We start from the raw sequence: 25,163 nt of genomic DNA on the forward strand, positions 1-25,163 counted from the left end.
GGAAAGATTAGGAAGTTCTCTGTGCATCTGTCTCTAGAATATAGCTTTCCTCATTTCAGAATATATTTTGGAAAAATAATTGGTTTTTTTTTTTCCTTCCTCCAGTGTTTGGTAGCTTTTCTCAGTGAAGCCATTTGGGCTTGAAGTTTTCTTTGCGGGAGAGTTTGAATTCAAACTTAATTCAATTTAAAACACACAAGTTATTTTTATTTCTTTCTTCTTGATTAAACTCTAGTAGTTTCCATCTTTTGAGGAATTTGTCCATTTCATCTAAGATGTAGAATATATTGGCGTAAATTTGTTCTTGATATTCTTTCTTTTTTTTTTAAAGATTTTATTTATTTATTTTGACAGAGAGAGACTGCCAGCGAGAGGGGGAACATAAGCAGGGGGAGCGGGAGAGGAAGAAGCAGGCTCCTATCAGAGAAGCCTGATGTGGGGCTCGATCCCAGAACACCGAGATCACGCCCTGAGCCAAAGGCAGATGCTTAACAACTGTGCCACCCAGGCGCCCCTGTTCTTGATATTCTTTCTATGCTTTTTTCTTTTTTTAAATTTAAATTCAATTAAATAACATGTCATGTATTATTTGTCTCAGGGGTACAGGTCTGTTAGTGATCAGTCGTATATAACATCCAACCCAATAATATGTTGCTCATTACAACACATACACTCCCCAATGTCCATCACCCAGTTACCCCATTCCTCTACCCCCCTCCCCTCCAGCAACCCCTCAGTTTGTGTCTTGTGATTATGGTCGCTTATGGTTTGTCTCCCTCTCTGGTTTCATCTCATTTCATTTTTTCCTCTTTTCCCCTATGATTCTCTGCCTTGTTTCCTAAATTCCATATATCAGTGAGATCATATGATAATTGGCTTTCTCTGATTGACTTGTTTCACTCAGCGTACTACCCTCTAGTTCCATCCATGTTGCAAATGGCAAGATTTCAGTTTTTGCGGGCTGCCTAATATTCCAGTGTGTGTGTCTCCATTCATCTGTCGATGAGCTCTTTCTATAGTTTGGCTATTTCAAACATTGCTTCTATGAACATTGGGGTGCACGTGCCCCTTCAGATCACTACATTTGTATCTTTGGGGTAAATACCCACTAATATGATTGCTGGGTCTTACAGGGCAGCTCTATTTTCAACTTTTTGAGGAACCTCCGTACTGTTCCCATTGTGGCTGTACCAGCTTGCATTCCCACCAACAGTGTGGGAAGGATCCCCTTTCTCCACATTCTCTCCAACATTTGTTGTTTCTTGCCTTGTCAATTTTTGCCATTCTAACTGGTGTAAGGTGGTATTTCAAAGTGGTTTGGATTTGAATTTCCCTGATGGCTAATGACGTTGAACATTTTTTTCATGTGTCTGTTAGCCATTCGTACGTCTTCATTGGAAAAGTGTCTTTTCCTATCTTCTGCCCATTTTTTGACTAGATTATTTGTTTTTTTGGGTGTTGAGTTTGAGAAGTTCTTTATAGATCTTGCATACCAGCCCTTTATCTGTAGTGTCATTTGCAAATATCTTCTCCCATTCTGTGGATTGCCTCTTTGTTTTGTTGACTGTTTCCTTTGCTGTGCACAAGCTTTTCATCTTGAATGAAGTCCCAGTAGTTCATTTTTAAAATGCCTTTGTTTCCCTTGCCTTTAGAGACGTGTCTAGCAAGAAGTTGCTGCAGCTGAGGTCGAAGAGTTGGCTGCCTGTGTTCTCCTCCAGGATTTTGAAGGAGTCCTGTCTCACGTTTAGGTCTTTCATCCAGTTTGAGTCTGTTTTTGTGTATGGTGTAAGGAAGTGGTCCAGTTTCATTCATCTGCAAGTGGCTGTCCAATTTCCCCAACACCATTTGTTGAAGAGAAGGTCTTTTTTTCCATTGGATATTCTTTCTGGCTTTGTTGAAGACTAGCTGATCATAGAGTCCAGGGTCCATTTCTGAGCTCTCTATTCTGCTCCATTGATCTGTGTGTCTGTGTTTGTGCCAGTGCCATAACGTCTTGATGATTACAGCTTTGTAATAGAGCTTGAAGTCCGGATTGTGATGCCACCAGCTTGGTTTCCTTTGGGCTATTCGAGGTCCTTCTTGTTCCATAAGATTTTTAGGATTATTTGTTCCAGTTGTGTGAAAAAAGTTGATGGTATTTTGATAGGGATTGCACTGAATGTGTAGATTGCTCTATGCATAGACATTTTAACAATATTTAACCATATTTATTCCTCTAATCAATGTCTACACATAGACATTTTAACAATAATTTGTTCTAATCAATGAGCATGGAAAGTTTTTCCATTGCTTTGTGTCTTCCTCCATTTCTTTCATGAGTGTTCTATACTTTTTGAGTACAGTTCCTTTGCCTCTTTGGTTAGGTTTATTCCTGGGTATCACGGTTTGGGGCGCAATTGTAAATGGGATCAACTCCTTAATTTCTCTTTCTTCTGTCTCATTGTTAGTGTATAGAAATGCAACTGATTTCTGTGCATTGATTTTACATCCTGCCCCTTTACTGAATTCCTATATGAATTCTAGCAATTTTCTGGTGGAGTCTTTTGGGTTTTCCATATAGAGTATCCTGTCATCTGCAAAGAGTGAAAGTTTGACTTCTTCTTTGCTGATTCGGATGCCTTTTATTTCTTTTTGTTGTCTGATTTCTGAGGCTAGGAATTCTATACTGTGTTGAACAGCAGTGATGATAGTGCACATCCCTGCCATGTTCCTGAACTTAGGGGAAAAGCTCTACAGTTTTTCCCCATTGAGAATGATATTCGTAGTGGGTTTTTCATACATAGCTTTCAGGATATTGAGTTTTGTACTCTCTATCACTAAATGTGAAGAGTTTTATTTTTTTATAATAATTTTTTATTATGTTATGTTAGTCACCATACAATATATCCTTAGTTTTTGATGTAGTGTTCCAGGGTTCTTTATTTGCCTATGTACCCAGTGCACCATGCAATATGTGCTCTCCTTAATACCCATCACCGGCCTAATAAAGAAAGGATGCTATAGTTTGTGAAATGCTTTTTCTGCATCTACTGAGAGGATCATATGGTTCTTGTCCTTTCTTTTATTTCTATAGTGTATCACCTTGATTGATTTGTGGGTGTTGAACCAACCCTGCAGCCCAGGAGTAGATCCCACTTGGTCATGGTGAATAATCCTTTTAATGTGCCATTGGATCCTATTGGCTAGTATTTTGGTGCGAATTTTTGCATCCACGTTCATCAGAGATATTGGTCTGTAATTTGCCTTTTTGATGGGGTCTTTGCCTGGTGCTGGGATCAAGGTAATACCGGCCTCATAGAGAGAGTTTGGAAGTTTTCCATCCATTTCAATTTTCTGAAACAGCTTCAGAAGAATAGTTATTAGTTCTTCTTTAAATGTTTGGTGGAATTCCCTTGGGAAGCCGTCTGGCCCTGGGAGGCCATCTGGTCCTGGGCTCTTGTTTGTTGGGAGATTTTTGATTAGTGCTTCAGTTTCCTTGCTGGTTATGGGTCTGTTCAGGTTTTCTATTTCTTCCTGGTTCAGTTTTGGTAGTTTATATATCCCTAGGAATGCATCCATTTCTTCCACATTGCCTAATTTGTTGGCATATGGTTGCTCATAGTATGTTCTTACAACTATTTTTATTTCTTTGGGTTGGCTGTAATCTGCCCTCTTTCATTCATGATTTTATTTATTTGGGTCCCTACTCATTTCCTGTGGATAAGTCTGGCCAGGGGTTTATCGATGTTATTAATTCTTTCAGAGAACCAGCTCCTAGTTTCGTCGATCTGTTCTACTGTTCTTTTGGTTTCTGGTTCATTGATTTCTGCTGTAATCCTTATCATATCTCTTCTCCTGCTGGTTTAGGCTTTATTTGCTGTTCTTTCTCCAGCTCCTTTAGGTGTAGGCTTAGATTGTGCATTTGAGACCTTTCTTGTTTCTTGAGAAAGGCTTATAGTGCTATCTGCTTCCCTCTTAGGACTGATTTTGCTGCATCCCAAAGATTTTGAACAGTTGCGTTTTCATTTTCATTTGTTTCCATGGATTTTTAAAATTCTTCTTTAATTTCCTCACTGACCCATTCATTCTTTAGTAGGATGCTCTTTAGCCTCCATGTATTTGAGTTCTTTCCAACTTTCCTCTTGTGATTGAGTTCCAATATCAAAGCATCGTGGCCCAAAAATATGCAGGGAATGATCCCAATCTTTTGGTACCTGTTAAGACCTGGTTTGTGACCCAGGATGTGATCTATTCTGGACAATGTTCCATGTGTACTAGAGAAGAATGTGTATTCTGTTTACTTTGGGACGGAATACTCCGAATACCTCTGTGGAATCCTTCTGGTCTGGTGTGTCATTCAAAACCCTTATTTCCTTGTTGTTCTTCTGCTTCAATGATCTGTCTATTGCTGTGAGGGGGGTGTTAAAGTCCCCTACTGCTACCTAATTATTAGCGCTGTGTTTCTTTGATTTTGTTTTTAATTGGCTTACTTAATTGGCTGATCCTATGTTAGGGATATACGTATTTACAATTGTTAGATCATCTTGTTGGATTGCCCCTTTAATTTGATACAGTGTCCTTCCTCATCTCCTATTACAGTCTTTGGTTTAAAATCTAATTTTTCTGATGTAAGGATGGCCACCCCAGCTTTCTCTTGAAGTCCATTAGCATGATAAATGGTTTTCCACCCCTTCACTTTCAATCTGGAGGTGACTTTGGGTCTAAAATGAGTCTCTTGGAGACAGCATATTGATGGGTCTTGACTTTTATCCAATCTGATACCCTGTGTCTTTTGAGTGGGGCATTTAGCCCATTTACATTTGGAGTAACTATGGAAAGATATGAATTTGGTGCCATTGTATTGCCTGTAAGGTGACTGTTGCTGTATATTGTCTCTGTCCCTTTCTGGTCTATGTAACTTCTGGGCTCTCTCTGTGCTCAGAGAAGCCCTTTTAATATTTCTTGTCGGGCATATTTGGTGATTGCAAATTCGTTTTTCTGTTTGTTCTGGAAGCTTTTTATCACTCCTTCTATTGTGAATGACATGCTAGCTGGATAAAGTATTCTTGGCTGCATATTTTTCTCATTTAGTGCCCTGAATATATCATGCCGGTCCTTTCTGGCCTGCCAGGTCTCCGTGGATAGGTCTACTGCCAATCTAATGTTTCTGTCCTTGTAGCTTAGAGACTCTTATCCCCGAGCTGCTTTCAGGATTTTCTCTTTGTCTCCGAGATTTGGAAGTTTCACTATTGTAGGTCAGGGTGTTGACCTATTTTTATTGATTTTGAGGGAGGTTCTGTGTGCCTTGTTCCCTTCCCCAGGGTAGGGTTGTTGTCCAATCTGATTCGCTGTATCTTGTTTCCTTGCCCAGATTAGGGAAGTTCTCCACTATAATTTGCTCCAATATACCTTCTGTCTCTCTCTCCCTTTCCTCTTCTTCTGGGATCCCTATTATTCTAATATTGCTCTGTTTAAGGTATCACTTATCTCTCAAATTCTCCCCTCATGATGCAGTAGTTGTTTATCTCCCTTTTTCTGAGATCCTTTATTCTCCATCGTTTGGTCTTCTATATCACTAGTTCTCTCTTCTGCCTCATTTATCATAGTAATTAAGAGCCTCTACGTGTGATTGCATGTCATTAATAGTGTTTTTGAGTTCAACTTGGTTAGATTTTAGTTCTTTTATTTCTCCAAAAAGTGATTCTCTAGTGTCTTCTATGCCTTTTTCGAGTCCAGCTAGGTTTTTATAATCGTTATTTTGAACCCTTGTTCTGTCATCCTACTAATGCCCATATTTATTAGGTCCCCGGAAGTCCATCCTGCCTCTTGTTCTCTTTTTTGAGGTGAGTTTTTCCATCTTGTCATCCTGTCCAGGGAAGAACAGCTGAGTGAGAGAACAAGATACAAAAATGGTAATAAGGACCCCCGAGAAATATACACTTGCAGAAATTGGTCACTTTTCTTGTCGTAGAGTTGAAGTTATGCTTTTCCTCGATCTCCAGTTGATTTTCCAGTTTTTCAGAATGATTTGATAACTATCTAGCTGAATTCCTGAGACTAGATGAAATTAAGGTCTCCAGCTCCTCTGCCATCTTAGACTCCAGCCTCTAGTTATTCTTTGAACATCTGTGGATACTGCAGTGATGCCACCTTTCTCATTCCTGATATTGTTGATTTCTTTTTCTTTCTCTTTTTTCTGATCAGTTAGGTTAGAGTTTCATCAGGTTAATTCATCTTCTCAAAGAACCAGCTTTTGGGTTTACTGATTGTATCTATTGTTCTTCTATTTTCTATTTTATTGATATCTATTCTGAAGTAAGCGTTCCAGGAAGGTAGATCATTTGCCCCATTGTTATTTTTCAGACATTCATCTGAAAGTGCCTCAGTCACCAAGCGAAATGGTGACTAAGCAAATGTTTACTAATATTTGGGGCATCTCAGAAGGAGCCATGTTGGCTCCTCCCGATGATTATGCCCCCAGATTGGCTCTAGAATTCCTCACTAAATGTTTCTCAGGGTCTTGTCTGACATACACCACTGAACTCACCCAGAAAGGTGTTTAGAGAACTTGCACAGTGCAATTGAGTCCCATGCAACTCACATTCCTTGTGTGCTTTCTCTGCGTGAGGCATAGCATGGGTCCTGTGGGAGGAGGGTGCAGATATGGAGAAGATATGTCCTCTGCCCTCAATGAGTGCTCGGTAGAGTGTGGCAGACAGATACAGAGATCCCTGAAGTAGGGTAGCAGTCCGATTGGGGCTATTCTGCAGCAGAGAGGTCTAGACAGAGGAATGCAGAAGCAGAGAGGAAAGAGAGAGGACACCTAGCAGAGGTCTTCTGGCAAACATTGGACAGGTGACCACCCACTGCATGTGATGGATCTAGGGAAAGTGAATTAAAATAGATGACATCACATTCCATCAATCACATTCCTAGAATGGTCCATGGAAGTGGGATTGTGACTCTTAGCATTTTGAAGGCCTCAGGGGGTTTGGATATGGAGCAACAAGTGGCAGTGCCAGGCATGTCACAGTTCCACTGCCCATGAGGAAGGTAGTGGTAAGTGACTTCAGGTCTTTCCTCGGAAACTGGGATGCCAATCTCTTTCTGAGCAAAATCGTCTTATGCAGTCTGAGATTAAAACCCAAATTGTTCTTGGAACAAATTGCAAAATATCACGTTTATTGACATTACTTTCCTTTTTATCATTCTGAGCCCTCAAAAGCATTGCCTAATATTCTGTTTCCAAATGACCGTTGCGTGCGATACAGCGCACGATCTCTGACAAGGCAAAGATCAAAAGGTATTCTTATCTGGAAAACGTACAAGCATGTGTGTCAGCAAATGCGACTCATTCATTATTGTTCTGAGGAGTGCATCACTGGTAATGCTTTTTTTTTAAATGAATGTGTGAATACACGCCCTCTCCTGGGCTGGCTTTGTGCCTGTACTTCTTCCTCGGACCATATTACACCGGCTCGGAATCCAGGCAGCTGCATTGCTCTGGGCTGCAGTTTCCCAAATGGCTCCTGCAATTTTGACCGGCTTTCCTCTTCTCTGTGTGTGTCTGCTGCTGACTTCTGGCTTTGCCGAGGCAGGCAAGCTGCTGGTGGTACCCATGGATGGGAGCCACTGGTTTACCATGCATTCGGTTGTGGAGGAACTTGTCCACAGAGGCCATGAGGTGGTTTTAATAGTGCCGGAGGTGAGTTGGCACCTGGGAAAATCCTCCAATTTTACACTGAAGACTTATTCCACAGGCTACACTCTGCAGGAGTATAATCATCAGTTCAAGACTTTCTTTGACTCTCATTGGAAAACTCGTCAAGAAAGTACAGTTTCTTTGGTAATGAGTTCACCGAACGAAATATTTATAGAACTTTTTTTACACTGTAAGAATTTGTTTAACGACACAAAATTAATAGAATACATAAGGCAGAGCTCTTTTGACGCCGTGTTTCTGGATCCTTTTGATATGTGTGGCTTAATTATAGCCAAATATTTTTCTCTCCCATCTGTGGTCTTCACCAGGGGAGTATTTTGTCATTATCTTGAAGACGCCGCACAGTGCCCAAGTCCCCCTTCCTATGTTTCTAGAGTTCTCTCAGGATTCTCAGATGCCATGACTTTCAGCGAGAGAGTGTGGAATCAAATCCTCCACTTGGAGGAACACTTACTTTGTTGGTATTTTTTAAAAACTGCTGTAGAAGTTGCGTCTGAGATTCTCCAAACGGCTGTCACCCCATATGATCTCTACAGCCAAGCGTCGATTTGGTTGCTGAGAACTGACTTTGTTTTCGACTATCCCAGACCTGTGATGCCCAACATGGTTTTCATCGGAGGCATTAACTGCCAGGAGGGAAAGCCATTGCCAAAGGTAAGTCACCTCTTCTTTTGCATCGTAAGAATAACCTCAGTTTGTACATTAAAAAAAAAAAATCCTTACTGAACTGTGATTTGTCATTTACATCCGTTATATTTGGAAATTTTTTCCTGGTTGAATGAATTATTTTGTGCCAGTTTTTTGAGTCGTACATTAGCGAATTTTATAAAGGTGCTCTTTTTGATACACGTATGTACACAACTGATGTAATTGTATATAAATTCCAGGCTGCGTTTTGTAATACTCCCCTTGGGAAACTACTGAAAATACAGTAAATAATGAAACTTCCATTTTGTTAATCTAATGCCATAGCTTATAGGAAAATGCCCTTAGCCGTTTTGTATGCTGCTTTTCCAATTTTTCTGAAATTATTTTATATATGCATGCATATATCCAATATAAATTCTAACACCTGTTTTATTACAAGAAAAGCTAGTAACGGATTGGACATATTGTTCTTTACCTTGCTTTTTTCACTTACTAATAAATCATTAGCATCTTTACAGTCAATCCCTACAAATGTGTCACATTCTTTGTAATAGTTGCATAAAATTCGTTACTTTGGATGTACCATAGTTCACTCAATTAAGCAATACTGATAGATATTTAAGCTTTTCCCACCGTTGCCTTTATAAGCAAGACTGTACCAAACATTCTGAAATCATTTCTTTGCATTCCCACATTTCCGTACTCTTGCTCTTCTCTCTGTAGGCTGGACGTCCTTAGGAGCAGGGGGTTGGTGGGCCAAATGGTACACACACATTGCATTTTAATACATTCGACAGATTGCTTTCAGAAGATTGAACAATCTGACACTCGGTCAACAGCATGTGAGTGCTCTAGTGCTCCCATACCCTCTCCAGCTTCAGATGTTGTCGAACTTCTAAAACTCTTTTGGAAAAAAAAATTCTAATAGCTGCTTCCATTTTCATAGATAGATTGGCCATTTGATTTCAACTACTGGGAAGTATGTATTCAGATTCTTTAATCATTTTTCTAGGGCTATTTGTCTTCTCATAGCTAATGACTGTAAATCTCTTGAGTGTTAGGAATATTAATATTAACACTTTTTAGGAACTGTAAATATTTTTTCCTTGGCTATTCTTCATCTTTTGTCAGAGAGGGTTTTCATTTTTGGATAGTCAAACTCGTTCACTTTTTTTCGAGTTGTTTCTGGATTTCAACTTGTTTAGGTCTTTCCAAGCCTGAGATATATAAATGTTTTTTTCCTCACTATGTCTTAGTATTTTTAGTTCTTCCAGTGTTAACAGCTGTATTTTTTACAGTGAAGACTTTACATGTATAAAGATCTGACTTCATTACTTTTCTAAACGGATAGTCCATTGTGCCAACATCATTTAACAAAACAATCCATCCTTTATCTGTTGAACTGAAATGTGTCTTCATCATATTTTAAATTTCATATTTATTTCCTCTCTTGAACACTACTTTTGAGTGCTCTACTTTTGAACTCTCAGGTTTGTTCCATCGATTTATTTATTTACTCACGGGCCCGTATCGTATTTTGATTGTATTAGCTTTGTAGTAAGTTTTCATATGTGCTCAGGCAGGCCCCATACTCAGTATTTTTCTATAGTTTCTTGGTGATTCTATTTACTCTCCTTTACAAAATTCAGAATTGTCTTTTCTTGTTGCAAACAGAGAAATACAGTATTAATGTTCTGCTTATATGACATAAAATGCTTTTATTAATTTGAGAAAGATTGATATCCTTTTGCTTCGAAGTTTTCCTCTTAGGAATGTAGTACTTCTCTATTTATTCAGATTTTCCTTTATGTCTATCAATAAAGTATTCTTTTATTTTATTTTTTCATGTAAAGTTCGATGATTTATTATTTGAATATAACACCCAGTGCACCATGCAATATGTGCCCTCCTTACTACCCATCACCGGTCTATCCCATTCCCCCACCCACCTCCCCTCTGAAGCCCTCAGTTTGTTTCTCAGAGTCCATAGTCTCTCATGCTTCATTCCCCCTTCTGATTACCCTCCCTTTCTTTATCCCTTTCTTCCCCTACTGATCTTCCTAGTTCTTATGTTCCATAGATGAGAGAAACCATATGGTAATTGTCTTTCTCTGCCTGACTTATTTCACTTAGCATTATCTCCTCCAGTGCCGTCCATGTTGCTGCAAATGTTGAGAACTCGTTCTTTCTGATGGCTGAGTAATATTCCATTGTATATATGGACCAGAACTTCTTAATCCAGTCATCTGTTGAAGGGCATCTAGGCTCCTTCCACGATTTAGCTATTGTGGACATGCTGCTATGAACATTGGGGTGCATATGGCCCTTCTCTTCACTACGTCTGTATCTTTGGGGTAATCAATAAAGTTTTGCATTTTACTTTATATGTCTTTCACTTTTCTTATTAAAATATATTCCTAGGCATCTTATTATTTGTGAAATTATTGTGAACACGCTGTTTCTCATTGCTATTTTGAACTATTATTAGTCATTACAGTATAGTTCTGGCTTTCGCACATTACCTCATATCTAGTCATATTACTAATTTGTCTTATTAGTTTGTAATACTCTTAGGTATATAATATCATCTGCAGGTAAAAATCCCTCCCCATGTTCGTACCTCTTATTTTGCTTTACTGGAGCGTGTATTTCCAAAACAGTGTTGAACAATTAGTTCAGAACAATTATTCAATAGTTCCTGAATGATGTTAAATACTTGGTCTGGCCAGTGATTTGGGGTTCCGTCATTGCAATTGGAAAGGTCTTGACAAATACAAGAGTAAGATTCCTGGTGATGACGTTGCATTTATACCCTCATGAAACACCTGGTGGCATGTCTCAGTTGGTTATTTTATTAGGGACGTACTATACATTTTATCTCACAATGGTTCAGCACATTTTGCAAAAGTCATACCGTCTCATATATTGGGAGCCTGATTTTTCACCTTTGAACTAAGGAGTGGCTAAGAATGGATCACACCTTCAGGGAATCTGTGCTGGGGACATGCTGCTTCTATAACTCAGATGACCCACAACGTGACCCACGTCTGGCGAGGACAGCATTTTGTCAGGGGGCTCCGCTCACCTTGCCTTGCCCCCTGCAGGCACCGGGATCGTCACACAGCTGAAGAAGTTGTGCTCGGATTAGGTACACGCGCAACCGTATACGAAAGCTAAGATGATGACGATGGGTTTATTTGGCATGACTGGGATGTAGGATTACAGACTTATATAATACATGCCATTTATATCAAGAAATTTGGGGGATGTAAGAATAATTAAGCACTTTCCATCATCCATATGTTAAAAGTGAATTGAAGTGTTGTAGCAGAGATCATCTTTTTTGTTTGTGTAAATTCAAGATGCTGCATCAGAGATCGGCCAAGTTTTTTGTAAAGGGCAAGCGAGCAAATGTTTTAGACATTGCGGGGTCATATACGGTCTCCTGTCTTGTAACTTTGTTGGTTTTTTGTTTGCTTACAGCTTTTTAAAAATGTAGAGTTCATTCTTAGTTCATGGGTCATACAAAGTGAGGTTGTTCAGATTTTCCCATCCCTTCGGAGGTGGAGAACAAGATCTGTGGGCCCCCGTTGGGAAAAGAGAGAAATGGGATGATTGAGGAAGAAGTGGGATCTAGTAAGAAAACCTAAGTTTTAGATCTATGATAATACTCTACTCACCCTGGAAAAAGCCATTGCACCACCAGATCATGAGAAGTATAATGGTGTAAATGAATGCTCCTGGTACAAGGAGTAATGTTACTTAAAGGAGTAATGTTACTTAAAGGAGTAATGAATTTGAATTTCCAATATCCGGGAGGTAACTGAAGTCCTTCTGATCAGGTGTGGGCCCATGGTTTGTGTTTGCATGTATTTTTTAAGCAAAGTACTGTGATTGGATGTAAAGGTCATGTTTTTTGCTACTACAATTGGGATTCCGCTGTCCCCCTGCACACATCTTTCCATCAATAACAAGTGCACTGGAAGCAGGGGTAATTTTGTGGTGTTCTTGACCCCCAGGTGCCCCTCCTTTAGGATTTTGCATGTCCCTAACCCTCGTGGCTGGTGGGGTCTCTGTCCTGGCCCATCTGACTCCCCTTCTCCTTGGTTCTTTTACTTCTGGCTTTTCCCTGGGTTGACCAGGGGTTGGGGGGCAGAAATGTTGTCCCTCACCTTCAAAGGAATGGGACATTTCCTGGGTCACATCATTGGGTTTTCTCTCCCCTGCACATTCTATGAGTGCTTCAAGTAATGCTTCGCAAAGGTAGAAAACAAAAGCCTTTTCTTTCTTCCTGGAAAGACACTTAGTTCCATAGCCTTTGTTGGGCAGCTATCATGCACATTGCTAGGAGATGCTGAAATGTGGTGGTCCTACACGGATGGTTCCCAGAATTGCATTTGGAATGCAATGGTGTTAGGTCTGTGCTTTAGCTAGGAGGGCCAGAGGAGCTCCGGTCGAGGGGACAGACTTGGGAAGTGGAAATGCCCACACGGGGTGTGGATGTGCACAGAAAGAGAAGCCTGGAACCCTGTGGCCAGGGAAATCAAGGAGGGCTCCAGAGAGGAGGTGATTCCGAGCTAGGATGGGAAGGCTATCTGGAAAAGTGAGAGGGGAGTTAAACCTTATAGATAGTCCAGCGCAAGGCTTGCCGTGCCCTTTTATGGTCTCTTGGACATGGGCCAGTGGCCACTTGAACACCCAGTCTCATACCAGCCCAGCCCCTCCTCAGAGTAGGACAGAACTGGGGTGCATACTAGCCTTGGGTAGGTGGGAAGGAGCAAGAGCTAAACCTTCTCCAGAGTGGGTGTCAGGCACTTGGGGCTGGGCTCAGAAGGAGCCGAAGCATAGCCCAAAGGTGTCCTCAGCTGAGCTCCTATTAACTTGGAATTGGTGCCCTCAAGCCCAGGCTGGTCGACGCAGCCCAGAGGCACCTGTTTGTGGCTCCTGTGTGCTGATGGTGCAGCAGGTGGGCCTAAATCCGGCTCCCGTCACTCATCAGGCAGTTGTTAAGAAGACAGCTGACAGAACAGTGCCATCTGTGTGGCACCATTACCTGTCTGTCTTCCTGCTAGAGGGCTCTCCTGGGGCCAGGAGTGAGCCTCCATCTTTTTTTTTTTTTTTTTAATAGACTTCTCTTTTTAGAGAAGTTTTAGGTTGACAGCAAAATTGAGTGGAAGGGGCAAAGGTATCCCATATACCCCCTGGGCCCTTATTGGCCCCTAATGTCTAGTCCCACGCTAGGAACCCAGTGCATTCTCAGTAGATGTTCGGTGAATAAGTGAATTTTCAGCCAACTTATGGGAAAGTGAAATCATGCTCTTTCTAAAATCCAGGTGATTAGGCCTGTCAAAATTAGGCATGGCTTTCTGCTCTTGGCAAGAACAGGCTGTGGTTCTCTTGATGGCAAGGAGATTGAGTTGCAGGGTTCTGAGAGGCTGAGCGTCCCTGGTTTGCTCTGTATCAGTGAAAGTGCCAAGCACCACCCAGGTATCACCTGAATCCTTGCCCTCTACCTAAGGGTGAGGTCCTGCAGCATTCCAAACCAGTGCTGGACTAGGTCACTCCAAGGAGTTTAGAGATCTATAAAGCCATCTATGATTTTATAGCTACCTATTATATGGAGATCTATAAAATGTACTGACCCATATATAGCTTGTATACGTGTGGCTACAGGTGTCTACAAATGTATCTAAAATGTGTATGGTTTTATATATCTATTAAAGGATACATATGTATGAAAGGTTTCAATATATGCGAAAGGTTGTATATTTATAAATTTATGCTTCTATTTTTAAAGCATATAATTCTTGCTTTACACCCAGTGTGGGGTTTGAACTCACAGCCCCAAGATCAAGAGTCACATGCTCCACTGACCAAGCCAGCCAGGTGTCCCAAAGTAAGTCTAGTTCTTAAAGAGGAATTCTGATCTTAAAGAGGAATTCTGATCTCAAAGAGGACCGTTTAACAAAGAGTGTTGGATACAGCATAACTGCAAAAGTAAATGTTCATTGGAAGACTTATGGACAGTGCCTATGTCTCCTGCCTTGTTTCAGGTGGGCAGGATGTCTCTTGGAAAAAGCACATGGTTTGTTGTACATTGCTTGCAAACAGGAGTCATTGTCTGAATCTCATCTGTCTGATAGGAGAACACATAGCCTGATGTCAGTGTGTGTTATGCACATGTGTCTTTGGGTGTCTACACGTGTTTGTTTGTGTGCTTGTCTCAAGTTCCATGAAGGGGATTTTCCTGAGTGTCTCCCATAACAAAATCTCTCTTGGTCTGTCCAGGGGAATTATATTCAAGGATATAATTGAATACTTTAACCAGGATGGCAGATCATCATTCAGGAGAACACTGAAATAGTTTCGGTGGGAAAAGAAATCACTTCCAGTGTTTTTCAGTTTTTGGTGAGTTCCAACAGAATTGATTACAGGGTCCAGCTGGAAAGAGTACAATTCAGGGCAGTCATTCCAGCTTTGAAGAACTGGAAACCGGATGAGTTTACACAGCAGTAAAAGATCTATGCTTCCTCATTTTTCTCAGCTTCTGGCTCCATTCCAAAACTCAAATTCAAATTCAATTTATCTGTTAGTGGGGAAACCCAGCACCTCTCACCAAGATTATTTATTTCAACTTTTTATTATCAAAGTTTTCAAACATGCACGAAAGGAGAGACTGTTGAGTAATTAACACCCATATAGCCATCCTTAGGTTAAATAATTTTTAATATTTTGCTGTACTGATTCATCCCTCCCCTTTTTTCTTTCTTAAAATTCTTTGACTTTTATTATTTTTTAAATTTTTTAAAGATTTGTTTATTTATTTGAGAGAGAGAGCATGGGGCTGGGAGAGGGAGACGGAAAGAGAGAATCTTAAGCAGACTCCCCACTGAGTGTGGAGTCCAATGCAGGGCTCGAGCTCATGACCCTGAGATCATAACCTGAGCCAAAATCAAGAGTTGGACACTTAACAGACTGAGGCACCCAGGTGCCGCTCCCTGACTGTTATTTTTTAAAGGAAGTTCTTGTCATGTCATTCCATTCCCAAACACTTCACTAAATATAAAAAATAAGGAAAATTTGTTATTACGTAATTGCAGTATCATTATCACACCTAACAATATCAATAATTCTTTAATATGACTTAATTTCTAGGCCGTAATTAAATTTCCCCAATTATCTCAAGAAATGTCTTTTAAATACAGATAAATGGAATAGAATTACAAATTTGGAAGTAAACCTATACATCTATGGCCAATTGACTTTTGACAAAGTGTCAAAACTGTGCAACAGTGGAAAAATAGTGTCTTCAGCAAATGGCGCTGGGACAAGTGGACATCCACATACAAAAGAATGAAGTTGGACCCTACCTCACACCATATATAAAAATTAAAATGGATCAAAGACCTAAATATAAAAATAAAACTATCAAACTTTTAGAAGAAAATATCGGACTAAATCTTCCTGACCTTAGATTTGGCAATGGTTTCTTAAGTATAACACCAGAACCATAAGAAACAAACAAGGAAGTCGATAAACTGGACTTCATTAAGATGAAGAACATTTATGCATTGAAGGACACGATTAAGAGCATGAAAAGACAACCCACAGAATGGGAGAAAATATTTGCATATCATGTATTTGATAAGATTCTAGCATCCAAAATAGATAAAGAACTCAAAGGACCCAATTAAAAATGGACAAAGAACTAGAATAGACGTTTCTCCCGAGAAGATATATAAATGGCCAACAAGCACATGAAGAGATGCTCATCATTAGGTACTAGAGAAATGCAAATCAGTGTTACAATGAGACACCAGTTCACACCTGATATGATGACTATACTAAAAACAAAACAAAACAAAAAAGGAAAATAAGTATTGGCAAGAACGTGGAGAAACTGGAACCCTTGTCCATTGCTGGTGAGAAAGTAAAATGGTGTAGCTGCAGTGGAAAGCAGTTTGGCAGTTCCTCCGTAAGTTAAACATAGAATTACCATATGACCCAGCAATTCTGCTCCTGGATATGTATCTTAAAGAATTGAAAACAGGTCCTCAAACCAAAGCTTGTACAGGCATGTTCATAGCAGCACTGTTCGTACTAGCCGAAAGGTAGGACAACCCAATTGTCTTTCAACAGGTGAATGGATGAATGTAATGTGGTCTATGCATACAGTGGAATATTATTCGGCCACAGCGATGAAGGAGACCTGATACCTGCTATATAATGTGGACAAACACTGAAAATGTAATGCTAAGTGGAGGAACCCAGACACAAAAGCGCATATGTGCTGTGATTCCATTGTTGTGAAATATCCAGAATAGGGAATCCCATAGAGATAGAAAGCTGGTGAGGGGTTGCCAAAGGCTCAGGGAAGAGGGAAGTGGGGAACAGCTCCTTAATGGGGAAGAGGTTTCCTTTTGGGGTGATGAAAATATCCTGGAACTAGATGGTGGTGATGGTTGCACGGCACCATGACTGTACTAAATGCTACCAAATTGTATGCTTCAAAATGATTATGATGGATTTCATGTCATGTGAATTTGACCAAAATTCTTAAAAAGAGAAGCCATGTCTTTCAACAGCTGGTTTGTTTGAATAGGATACAAACACACTTCCCACGTTGCATCATTTCTTCTAACACTCTATTTATCTGTAACAGGTCCTTCCCTTTCCAAAACTGCTGTGGCTTTTTGTAGTAACTGGGTCATTGTCCTGGAGGGTGTTCCTTCTTCCGGTCTCCTTGCTCTCTGCCGGTGGAGTGTAAGCTGTTCCTGGCAACTGGAAGGCGGTGTGGGCTTGATCGATCCAGTTTCCACTGTGTGACAGGCATACTTCATCCACAGTGCTGTGTACTTTGTATTCAATCACACCGTAAGGCACCCCGTACCTGGCTCTTTGAGTGGGGTGTCACATTGTCATGTGTCTCTTTGGCTTCTCCACAGTCCTGAGGGACCCTGAGTGGCCAAGCCTGGGTTAGATTGGGCAAGTGTTAGTTAGTGATCTTGTGGGATGAACTACTCCAGTAAATACAGGCAAGAGGAAAGCCTGTTGTCTGTGTCCTCTGAGTAGCCCCGAGGTCATGCCCCTCCCCACAGCTCCCAGCTTCTGGGACCACACCCATGTCAGTGCCAACCTTCCTGGGTGGTGATAGACACAGCCCTTACAGTAGGACAAGTGCCCGCTGGAGCTGTCTGCTCTGGACTGCCCTGCCCCAGCCGTGGGTGATTCAGACTTGACCATTTGGGATCTGCACCAGGACTTGGGCCCAGAGCACTGATTTGTGCAGCCCCCACCCCATGGCCTATCCAATGGCTTAAACTGTCCCAGGATCCCACATCACATACACTGTCCATGTCACTCAGCGAGCTGAACCACAGTAGACCATTCACGGTTTTTGTGGAGTTATTCAATGGGACATTTATTAATTTGATTTTGTCATTTTTGTACGCTGCATTTAACAAACGCCTTTTTTCAGGTCTCAAGCACTTTGCAGGTGCTTTTAAATCTTGTAGGTCCAGGCTCCGTAACTCATAGTTTGTGGGTGATTTGAGGGTCAACCTTTCTAAGCAGCCCCCTGTTCCTATCATGTCATCACCTCCATATACCCCTTTACGACTCCCCTCTATGCAAGATGCCAGGTGTCCACCACTGACTTTTGGGGAAATACCAGGATCTGCCTCTTTCTCCCCACCGATACATGTCCCAAGCTTAGTTGTTGGGTCTGCAGGCATCCCTGAGAAGAGATTGGCCTTTACCCGGACACTCGGTGACACCTGAAGACATGTCAAGCTCCACAACAATGCCCAGGACAGGTCTGGCCTCCAGGGCAGCTCACCTGACATGCTAGATTCTTCTTCCTGTTGCCCTCCATGAATACACACACACACACACACACACACACACGCACACGCACACGCATGCACCATTCTTAGAAACAGTCAAATCTCAGGAGGAGGAAGAGATATGTTTTCTAAAGCTTTCTTAATTTGCAAGACATCTCTCTTGTGATGTTTTGCGAAGTGGGGTTAGTTCCTTTCCTTCATCTCCTGCCTCCAGTGTATGTTTGGGCCTGCTAGGAATGAAAATGGGACCCCCAGCCAAGTCACGTGCTTTTCCCAGGCTTCTAGCTTAACAACACAAAGACCAGAGCAAGGCTCTGCTAGGAAGGGCCGAAGCCAAGGTCCTCAGCAGAATGGGGGTCTGGTGTGAAGCAGCTGAGGTCTGTAGCACATCTTGCTTCTCCTACCTCCACACACTTGCTTACGCCTTTCTGCCTCCCAATGTACTGCTCTTAGAAAGGACCTGCCTAGCTCCTGCTTGCCCTGGAGGGGTGGGCCTGCTCTGTGCTCACTCTGTAACCATCTTGGGGCCTTATTGCTATCTAGGTGGACCCGAACCGGGATGCTGCCCCTCTCCAGACTCTGATCATTGTAAGTGGGAATCCTGCTGGCGTCCCTCCCTCGAGGAGGTCGCAATGAATTTGCATCTTGGCTGCGTTCCCGGGGATGTGCTTGGGATGGTTCCTTTCGTGTCATTCCTCAGGCTTCTTCTCCTTTCCTAGGTCCCAGCATGCCTCTTGAGCCAACAGGTGGGTTATGACAAGACCTGTGTGACAGTTCAGTTGTGCGTGACTAGCTGAGGGCAAGTCTGTTCTAGCCATGCCAGGAGCCACCTTTCACTTAGACAGCCTGGTTTCCACATCCATCATCCTCTTGGACCTCCCTCGGTCATGTGGTAGGCATATGTGGCACGATAAACATGACCCTCTCTCTCTGGGTCTCAGTTGAGAAACCAGAGAGTCAGGAGATGGGTCATGCGCCAGGCTGATGGGGGCAGGGCTGGAAGCGGGCTCCAGGCTGTCCAACTCCTGCTCCAGGGCCCTCACCGCCTGCTGGCTACATTAGACTTCTCAAATCTTAACTTCCTGAAAGGCAAGTGACCCATCATAGGCTCGTAATGCCAATGAGCAGTTTCTTCTCAAAAACGAGCACATGGTTCTTTAAATTTCATATGTGAATTCTCACAACTTGGAAAGAAACATGAAAATGAAATGGGGGGGGGGTGTGGGCAGCTCAGTCGGCTAAGCGTCTGACACTTGGTTTCAGCTCCGGTCTTGATCTCGGGGTGGTGAATTCAAGGCCCGTGATGGTCTCCATGCTGGGCATGGAGTCTGCTTTAAAAAAAAAGAAAAGAAAAGAAAAAGGGAAAAGGAAATGTAGGAATAAAACAGGCAAACCAAAGTCTCATTCATTAATCAGCAAACATTTATGGAGAGCCTACTGTATGCTCGGCATTCTTTAGACACTGGGAATACAGCAGAGAGCAAAACAAATATTGTTCCTTCCCTCAGGGTGCCCCATTTTAGTCAGGGGAGACACATAGTAAACAATAGTTTAGGTAGTGATGAATGAAACAGAGACATATAAGGAGGGGGAAGAGCTTCCCAGTGATGGGCTGGGTTATTTAATAATGAGCTCACCAGAGAAGCTGACATGACACGACCAAAGCTGGCATGAAGGGAGGGAGGGAGCCATGTGGACACGGGGGGAAGAGGCGACATCTTGACTTGTATCATTATCTAGGGCAGACTGCGACCCATGGGCCAAACCTGCTGCCTGTTCTCATAAACAAAGTTACTGGAACATGGTCATGCCCATTTGTTCAGGGTCCTATCTGGCTGCTCTCTGGTACAGTGGCACAGTTAAGTCGTGGCCAAAGATACCGAATGGCCTACAAAAGCTCAAATGTGTACTACTTAGGCCTTTCCAGAAAATAACATCTGCCGTCCCCTGATCTTGAACAGTGATTTTCAAAGTGTAGAAACTGAGGGATCCTTGAGACCCTTCCCGGGAGTCCCTGAGGTCAAACGATTTCATAATAGTGCTAAGACGCTACTTGCTTTTTGTGCTTCATGGCTCACCACGGTGCCACGGAGTTTTCCAAAAGCTCCACGACGTGCGGTGTTGGCCGTCATCTACCAAGCCAGACAGATGCTCATACCACAGGGAGCTGCTTGCAGAATGTGTAAAACAGTGTCGCTCTTCTGACCGAGTTTTTGTTTGGGGAAATAGAGTACTTTTTTCCTAAAAGATATCAGTCGTGCTATCTTGTCTTGGGCTTATTCTTGTTATCGTAAATGAGTGAGGAAGTCTTTTTATACGTGTCAGTTTTAGTTTCTAAAATGGTTTGTCTGGGTAGACATGACCCACATAAACAAAAGCTTGGGGGGTCTTCCATTGTTGCTGGGACTGTAAAGGAGTCCTGAGATGGAAAGCTTTGAGAACGGCGGATCTAGAAGGGGCCAGTTCTGTATTTCCTTCTGAGCTGCAGAAGTTCCCCAAAAATGCCCTTTCCATAAAGTGGCAAGCCTCAGTTTCTCGCCTGTACAAGGGTGATTGGACCTATACTTTGGGGTTTGAATTGCGTGAGATGATAGACGACTGCTGTGGGTTCACTTGCATCCCTGGAAAGATGTGTTGAAGTCCTAATACCCAGTACCTCGGAATGGGACCTTTTTGGGGAATATAGTAGTTAAGAGGAGATCATTGGCTGTGGGCGCTAATCCAGTATGACTGGTGTCCTAACGAAAAGGGGCAATTTGGACACAGACATATGCAGGGAGAAGGGTGAACACGAAGGGAGGGATGAAGTGATGCCTGCGTCTGCCTAGTAATGCCAAAGATTGCCAGCAAGCCACCAGGAGTGAGGAGAGACGAACAGATTCTGTCTCGGATCCTCCACAGGGACCCAACCCTGCTGATGCCTTGGTCTCAGACTTCCAGCCTGCAGAACCACGGGGATACATTTCTGTTGTTTGGGCCAGCCAGTGGGTGATACTTTGTTCAGAGACCCTAGGACGCTAAGACAAGGGAAACCGTTTTGCAAGCCAGAAAGTGTCCTGCAGCTCTCAGGGTCCCGAAGCCAGAGCCTCCTTTTTGTTTTGACTGCTGGCTGGTCAGTTTGCTGCTGTCAAATGCCTTGTCACCCGATACCTTCCATTGTTTTATGTTTCTCCACTTTCTTCCGTTTTAATTTTTCCACCTCCTCTTCTGTCCCCTTTTATCCCTCCTATAATCTTGAGTTGACAGGCAGAGCTGGATCTTTCATTTGCTGAGAGGTTTTAGGGGCTACTTTCTGACTACCGGGGTGCTCCTTAGTTCGTATCACATAGAACCCAGCTGCCTGATGACAGCCCGGGGGAGCCCCTCTGAGGGACCTGTCCTGGGCACCCACAGATCATGGATTGGCTCACTAATTTTCACAGCCCTCCCCCTCCACCCCGATGCAACTCCCGTTTGAGAGATGAGGAATTCAGGCACAGAGCAGTGGGGTTGCACAGCTCAGAAGGGGCAAGCTGACTCCAGAATTTTTGCTTTTGACCACGGTCAAAGTGGGAATTCTGGTTTTAGAGCGTGTATCTTCGGGATTACATTCCATCTTCTGATTGAACAGGAAACTCCCAGTAACAGTGGTTTACCAAAGAGAATGTGGGGGGCGGGGGGCTAGATCAGACTCCTCTGTGCCCCTCAGCTTCCTGCAGCCCACTTTGTAATCCAGCTGTGGCTCTGGTGACCAGGTCACCAGGAGGTGGAGAAGGCAACTCCGTTGTGTTGTTTCAAATCTTGAATTTGGCATCTGCCGACACTTCCTTTCTGAGAAAAGCTGAGGAAATGGAGAAACGCTAAGAGCTATTTGTCTATGGACATCATCACCGTGCCGGGGAATCCAGAAAGCTCAGGACAGAGGACTGCCACCAGCCTCCAGGGGCCTGCCAAGCTGTCCTCCACGTGTGACTGAGTTAGGGAAGGAGAGGCAGGATGGTGGAAGGAAAAGGAAAAATAAACCCAGAAGATCAGGTGAAAGCCGATAAGGAGCCTCATTGGTTCATGTTTGCTGTGTGCATAAAAATGGTTAAATATTAATTTAGGGCAAAGAGGGCAAAATTACCAAGGGGCAAAATTCAGAGGAAGGAGAGGTAGGTAGGGGCTATAAAGAGCACTGGTTCGTTCAGGGAAAAGAGCCAGGAGCCCTGAGGTTTAGAGAGCGTGAACCGTTTACTTTTGGTTGCTACCTGTACTGTCCCCCAGATGGCCTGCCTCCTCCATGTGTTTCCGAAAGTTTTCTTCTTAGTGCTCTGGGGGGAGGTTGTAGGGGACAAGCTGCTGGTGGTCCCCCAGGATGGAAGTCACTGGCTCAGTATGAAGGACATAGTTGAGCTCCTCAGTGAGAAGGGGCATGACATTGTGGTGCTGGTGCCAGAAGTCAATTTGCTTCTGAAGGAATCCAAGCACTACGCGAGAAAAATCTACCCGGTGCCGTATGACCAGGAAGAGCTGCAGGCTCGTTACCGCTCTTTTGGAAACAATCACTTTGCTGAGAGATGGCTCCTGAACGCGGCTCAGACGGAGTACAGGAATAACATGATTGTTATTGACATGTACTTCACCAACTGCCAGAGCCTCCTGGAGGACGCGGCCACCCTGAGCGTCCTCCGGAAGAGCAAGTTCGATGCCCTTTTCACAGACCCGGCCCTACCCTGCGGGGTGATCCTGGCCGAGTACCTGGGCCTGCCCTCCGTGTACCTCTTCAGGGGCTTCCCATGCTCCCTGGAGCATACGATGAGCAGGAGCCCGAACCCCGTGTCCTACATTCCCAGATGCTACACTCAGTTCTCAGACCGGATGACATTCCCCCAAAGGGTGGCCAACTACCTCGTTAATTACTTGGAGACCTATCTGTTCTACTGTCTGTATTCCAAGTATGAAGACCTTGCCTCCAACATCCTCAAGAGAGATGTGCACTTACCCACCTTGTATCGGAAGGGCTCCATTTGGCTGTTAAGGTACGACTTTGTGTTTGAGTACCCCAGACCGGTCATGCCCAACATGGTTTTCATTGGAGGGACCAACTGCAAGAAGAAGGGAGTCCTGTCTCAGGTTGGTGGTTTTATTTCTTTTTGTTGCTCTGTTTTTAATGGGCAGACATTGTTCTTACGCACTCAATTTTCCCTCACTCATTCGGCTCTTAGCCAACTGTGCCCTGGGAGGGCTTCCCGAAGAAGGGGAACCTGGGCTCGGAGTAGAGGGGTATGGACGGGGTCTGAGGCTGAGGTTCTGAATGACACTGAGGCTTTGGATGAAGATAGGGTGCATGCCTGGCAACAACAGGAAGTATCTTTAGCTAGGTCATCTGGGGACAGTTACAGAACATAGAATGAGCCTTGGAAATTTCCAGTCTCAATCCTGCACCCAGTCTAAATCCTACACTCACCTGCTGAGGAAACAGGTGAAGGCAAATTGCTGAGAGGACAGTCCATGTGGAAACCCATTCTCCCACCTCTGTGCCATGCTTTTTTCTGGGGCCCCAAAGCAGAGATCAGCAAACAGTGAACAACAGCCAGTCGACCAAATCTGCCCAGAGGCCTGTTTTTTCATATGGTCCAGAGCTAAGAGTGGTTTTTATATTTTAATTTTGTTTTTTTAATTTTTATTTTATTTGAGAAGAGGGAGAGAGAGGGAGAGAGCAAGTGGGGGGGGGTGGGGCGGGGCAGAAGGAGAGGGAGAAGCAGACTCCCCGCTAAGCAGGGAACCCAATGTGGGGCTCGATCCCAGGACCTGGGAGCATGACCTGAGCCAAAGGCAGACGCCCAACCAACTAAGCCACCCAGGTGCCCTGTTTTTATATTTTTAAAGGGATGTTAAAAACAGCAACTGCAGATAATACATGACAGAGAAGTATGTGGCCCAATAAGCCTACATATTTACTACCTGACCCTTTACAGAAAAAGTATATTGACCTCTGACCTAAGGTAAATGTCCTTAGATGCCTTCCTGACATATGGGAAGCGAGCCCAGAGCTACTTTGGAAAGTCAAAAACTTGTGAGTTCTTTGTTTTTAATATTTATACCTTTGAAAGGCTTCAGATCACTCTTTCCAGCAGAATTCTCTTTTTCAATGCATTTTTCATCAGAGAGAAAGCTTCAAATAGGTCCCAAAGATCCCCATCCCTCTTCTTTCACATCTGATAATTTCTTGGTTGGCACGTTGGACAGTTGGCCATACCCCTGAGAGCTGGCAGGAGTAGGGGCAATGAGCATAATCGGACTGGTTCCAGGAAGCGTGGGGCACAGAATACAAATCCCACATGCCAGGAAAATTTAACCAAGCAATTAATAAACAAAAATATCATGAGAAACATTTAGCATAAGAAGGAAAAAAATCACTTTTTTGGTACCTTTGGTCCCGACCATTCTATTTTTGCAGAAAGAATTAGATTTAGGCGTATTGCAAAGCAGCCTGTAGCGAATGCGGTTTTTTGAGCACCATGAACTTACACTGGCACCTCAGCTGGTACCCAAATGTCCACCGTAGAGAACCTTCTGCATTACACAATACGTAATTACCAACTCGCATTTTTATAATTAGGAATTCAGGTGATCAAAATCAGACTTTTTCTTGTTAAATGATCAAACCATTTCAACACTGTGGGAAAAAAATGTGTACTTGGCAGTGATGGAAATGTTTGGGATCATGCAGAGGTGGTCATTGCACAACTTGGTGAAGGTACTGAATGCCTCTGAACTGTTCACTTTAAAATCATTGTGTTATGTGACTTCATCTAAAAAGATTACTTAAAAAAGAAAATAGATCATAGATCAGGAAAAATAAAGACCTGATTTATAACTGGAAACAAACCAACAACGCCCCCCCCAAACACACCTCAGTAGGCAAATAACTAGATCGGGCAACACATAGCCACCGTACAAGGGGCCACTAACCGTTTGGAAACATATCTGACTTCGGAAATAAT

General features: G+C 42.9%; 3 protein-coding genes across 4 annotated transcripts in view; all 3 read left to right on the forward strand.

The window, feature by feature from the left end:
• Nucleotides 1-19,555, forward strand: part of LOC130542430 (UDP-glucuronosyltransferase 1A9-like) — a 35,102-nt gene extending 15,547 nt beyond the window's left edge. Inside the window, exon 1 of the mRNA XM_057305732.1 lies at nucleotides 1-19,555. This exon is cut by the window's left edge and continues 15,547 nt beyond it. The gene's annotated coding sequence lies outside the window, so the exon portion shown is untranslated.
• The window catches only part of LOC130542429 (UDP-glucuronosyltransferase 1A8-like), a 30,749-nt gene extending 11,194 nt beyond the window's left edge, over nucleotides 1-19,555 (forward strand). The window contains exon 1 of the mRNA XM_057305729.1: nucleotides 1-19,555. This exon is cut by the window's left edge and continues 11,194 nt beyond it. The gene's annotated coding sequence lies outside the window, so the exon portion shown is untranslated.
• The window catches only part of LOC113250325 (UDP-glucuronosyltransferase 1-6-like), a 50,634-nt gene continuing 32,972 nt past the window's right edge, over nucleotides 7,502-25,163 (forward strand). The window contains exon 1 of one of the 2 annotated variants that reach the window (XM_048214484.2): nucleotides 7,502-8,356. In XM_048214484.2, the coding sequence (XP_048070441.1) occupies nucleotides 7,502-8,356 (855 nt within the window). Of the gene's footprint in view, nucleotides 8,357-21,881; nucleotides 23,290-25,163 lie in introns of those variants that run through there. The other variant, XM_026491656.3, reaches the window with a different exon arrangement.

The sequence above is a fragment of the Ursus arctos genome, unplaced genomic scaffold, assembly GCF_023065955.2.
Source record: "Ursus arctos isolate Adak ecotype North America unplaced genomic scaffold, UrsArc2.0 scaffold_1, whole genome shotgun sequence".
NCBI lineage: Eukaryota > Metazoa > Chordata > Mammalia > Carnivora > Ursidae > Ursus > Ursus arctos.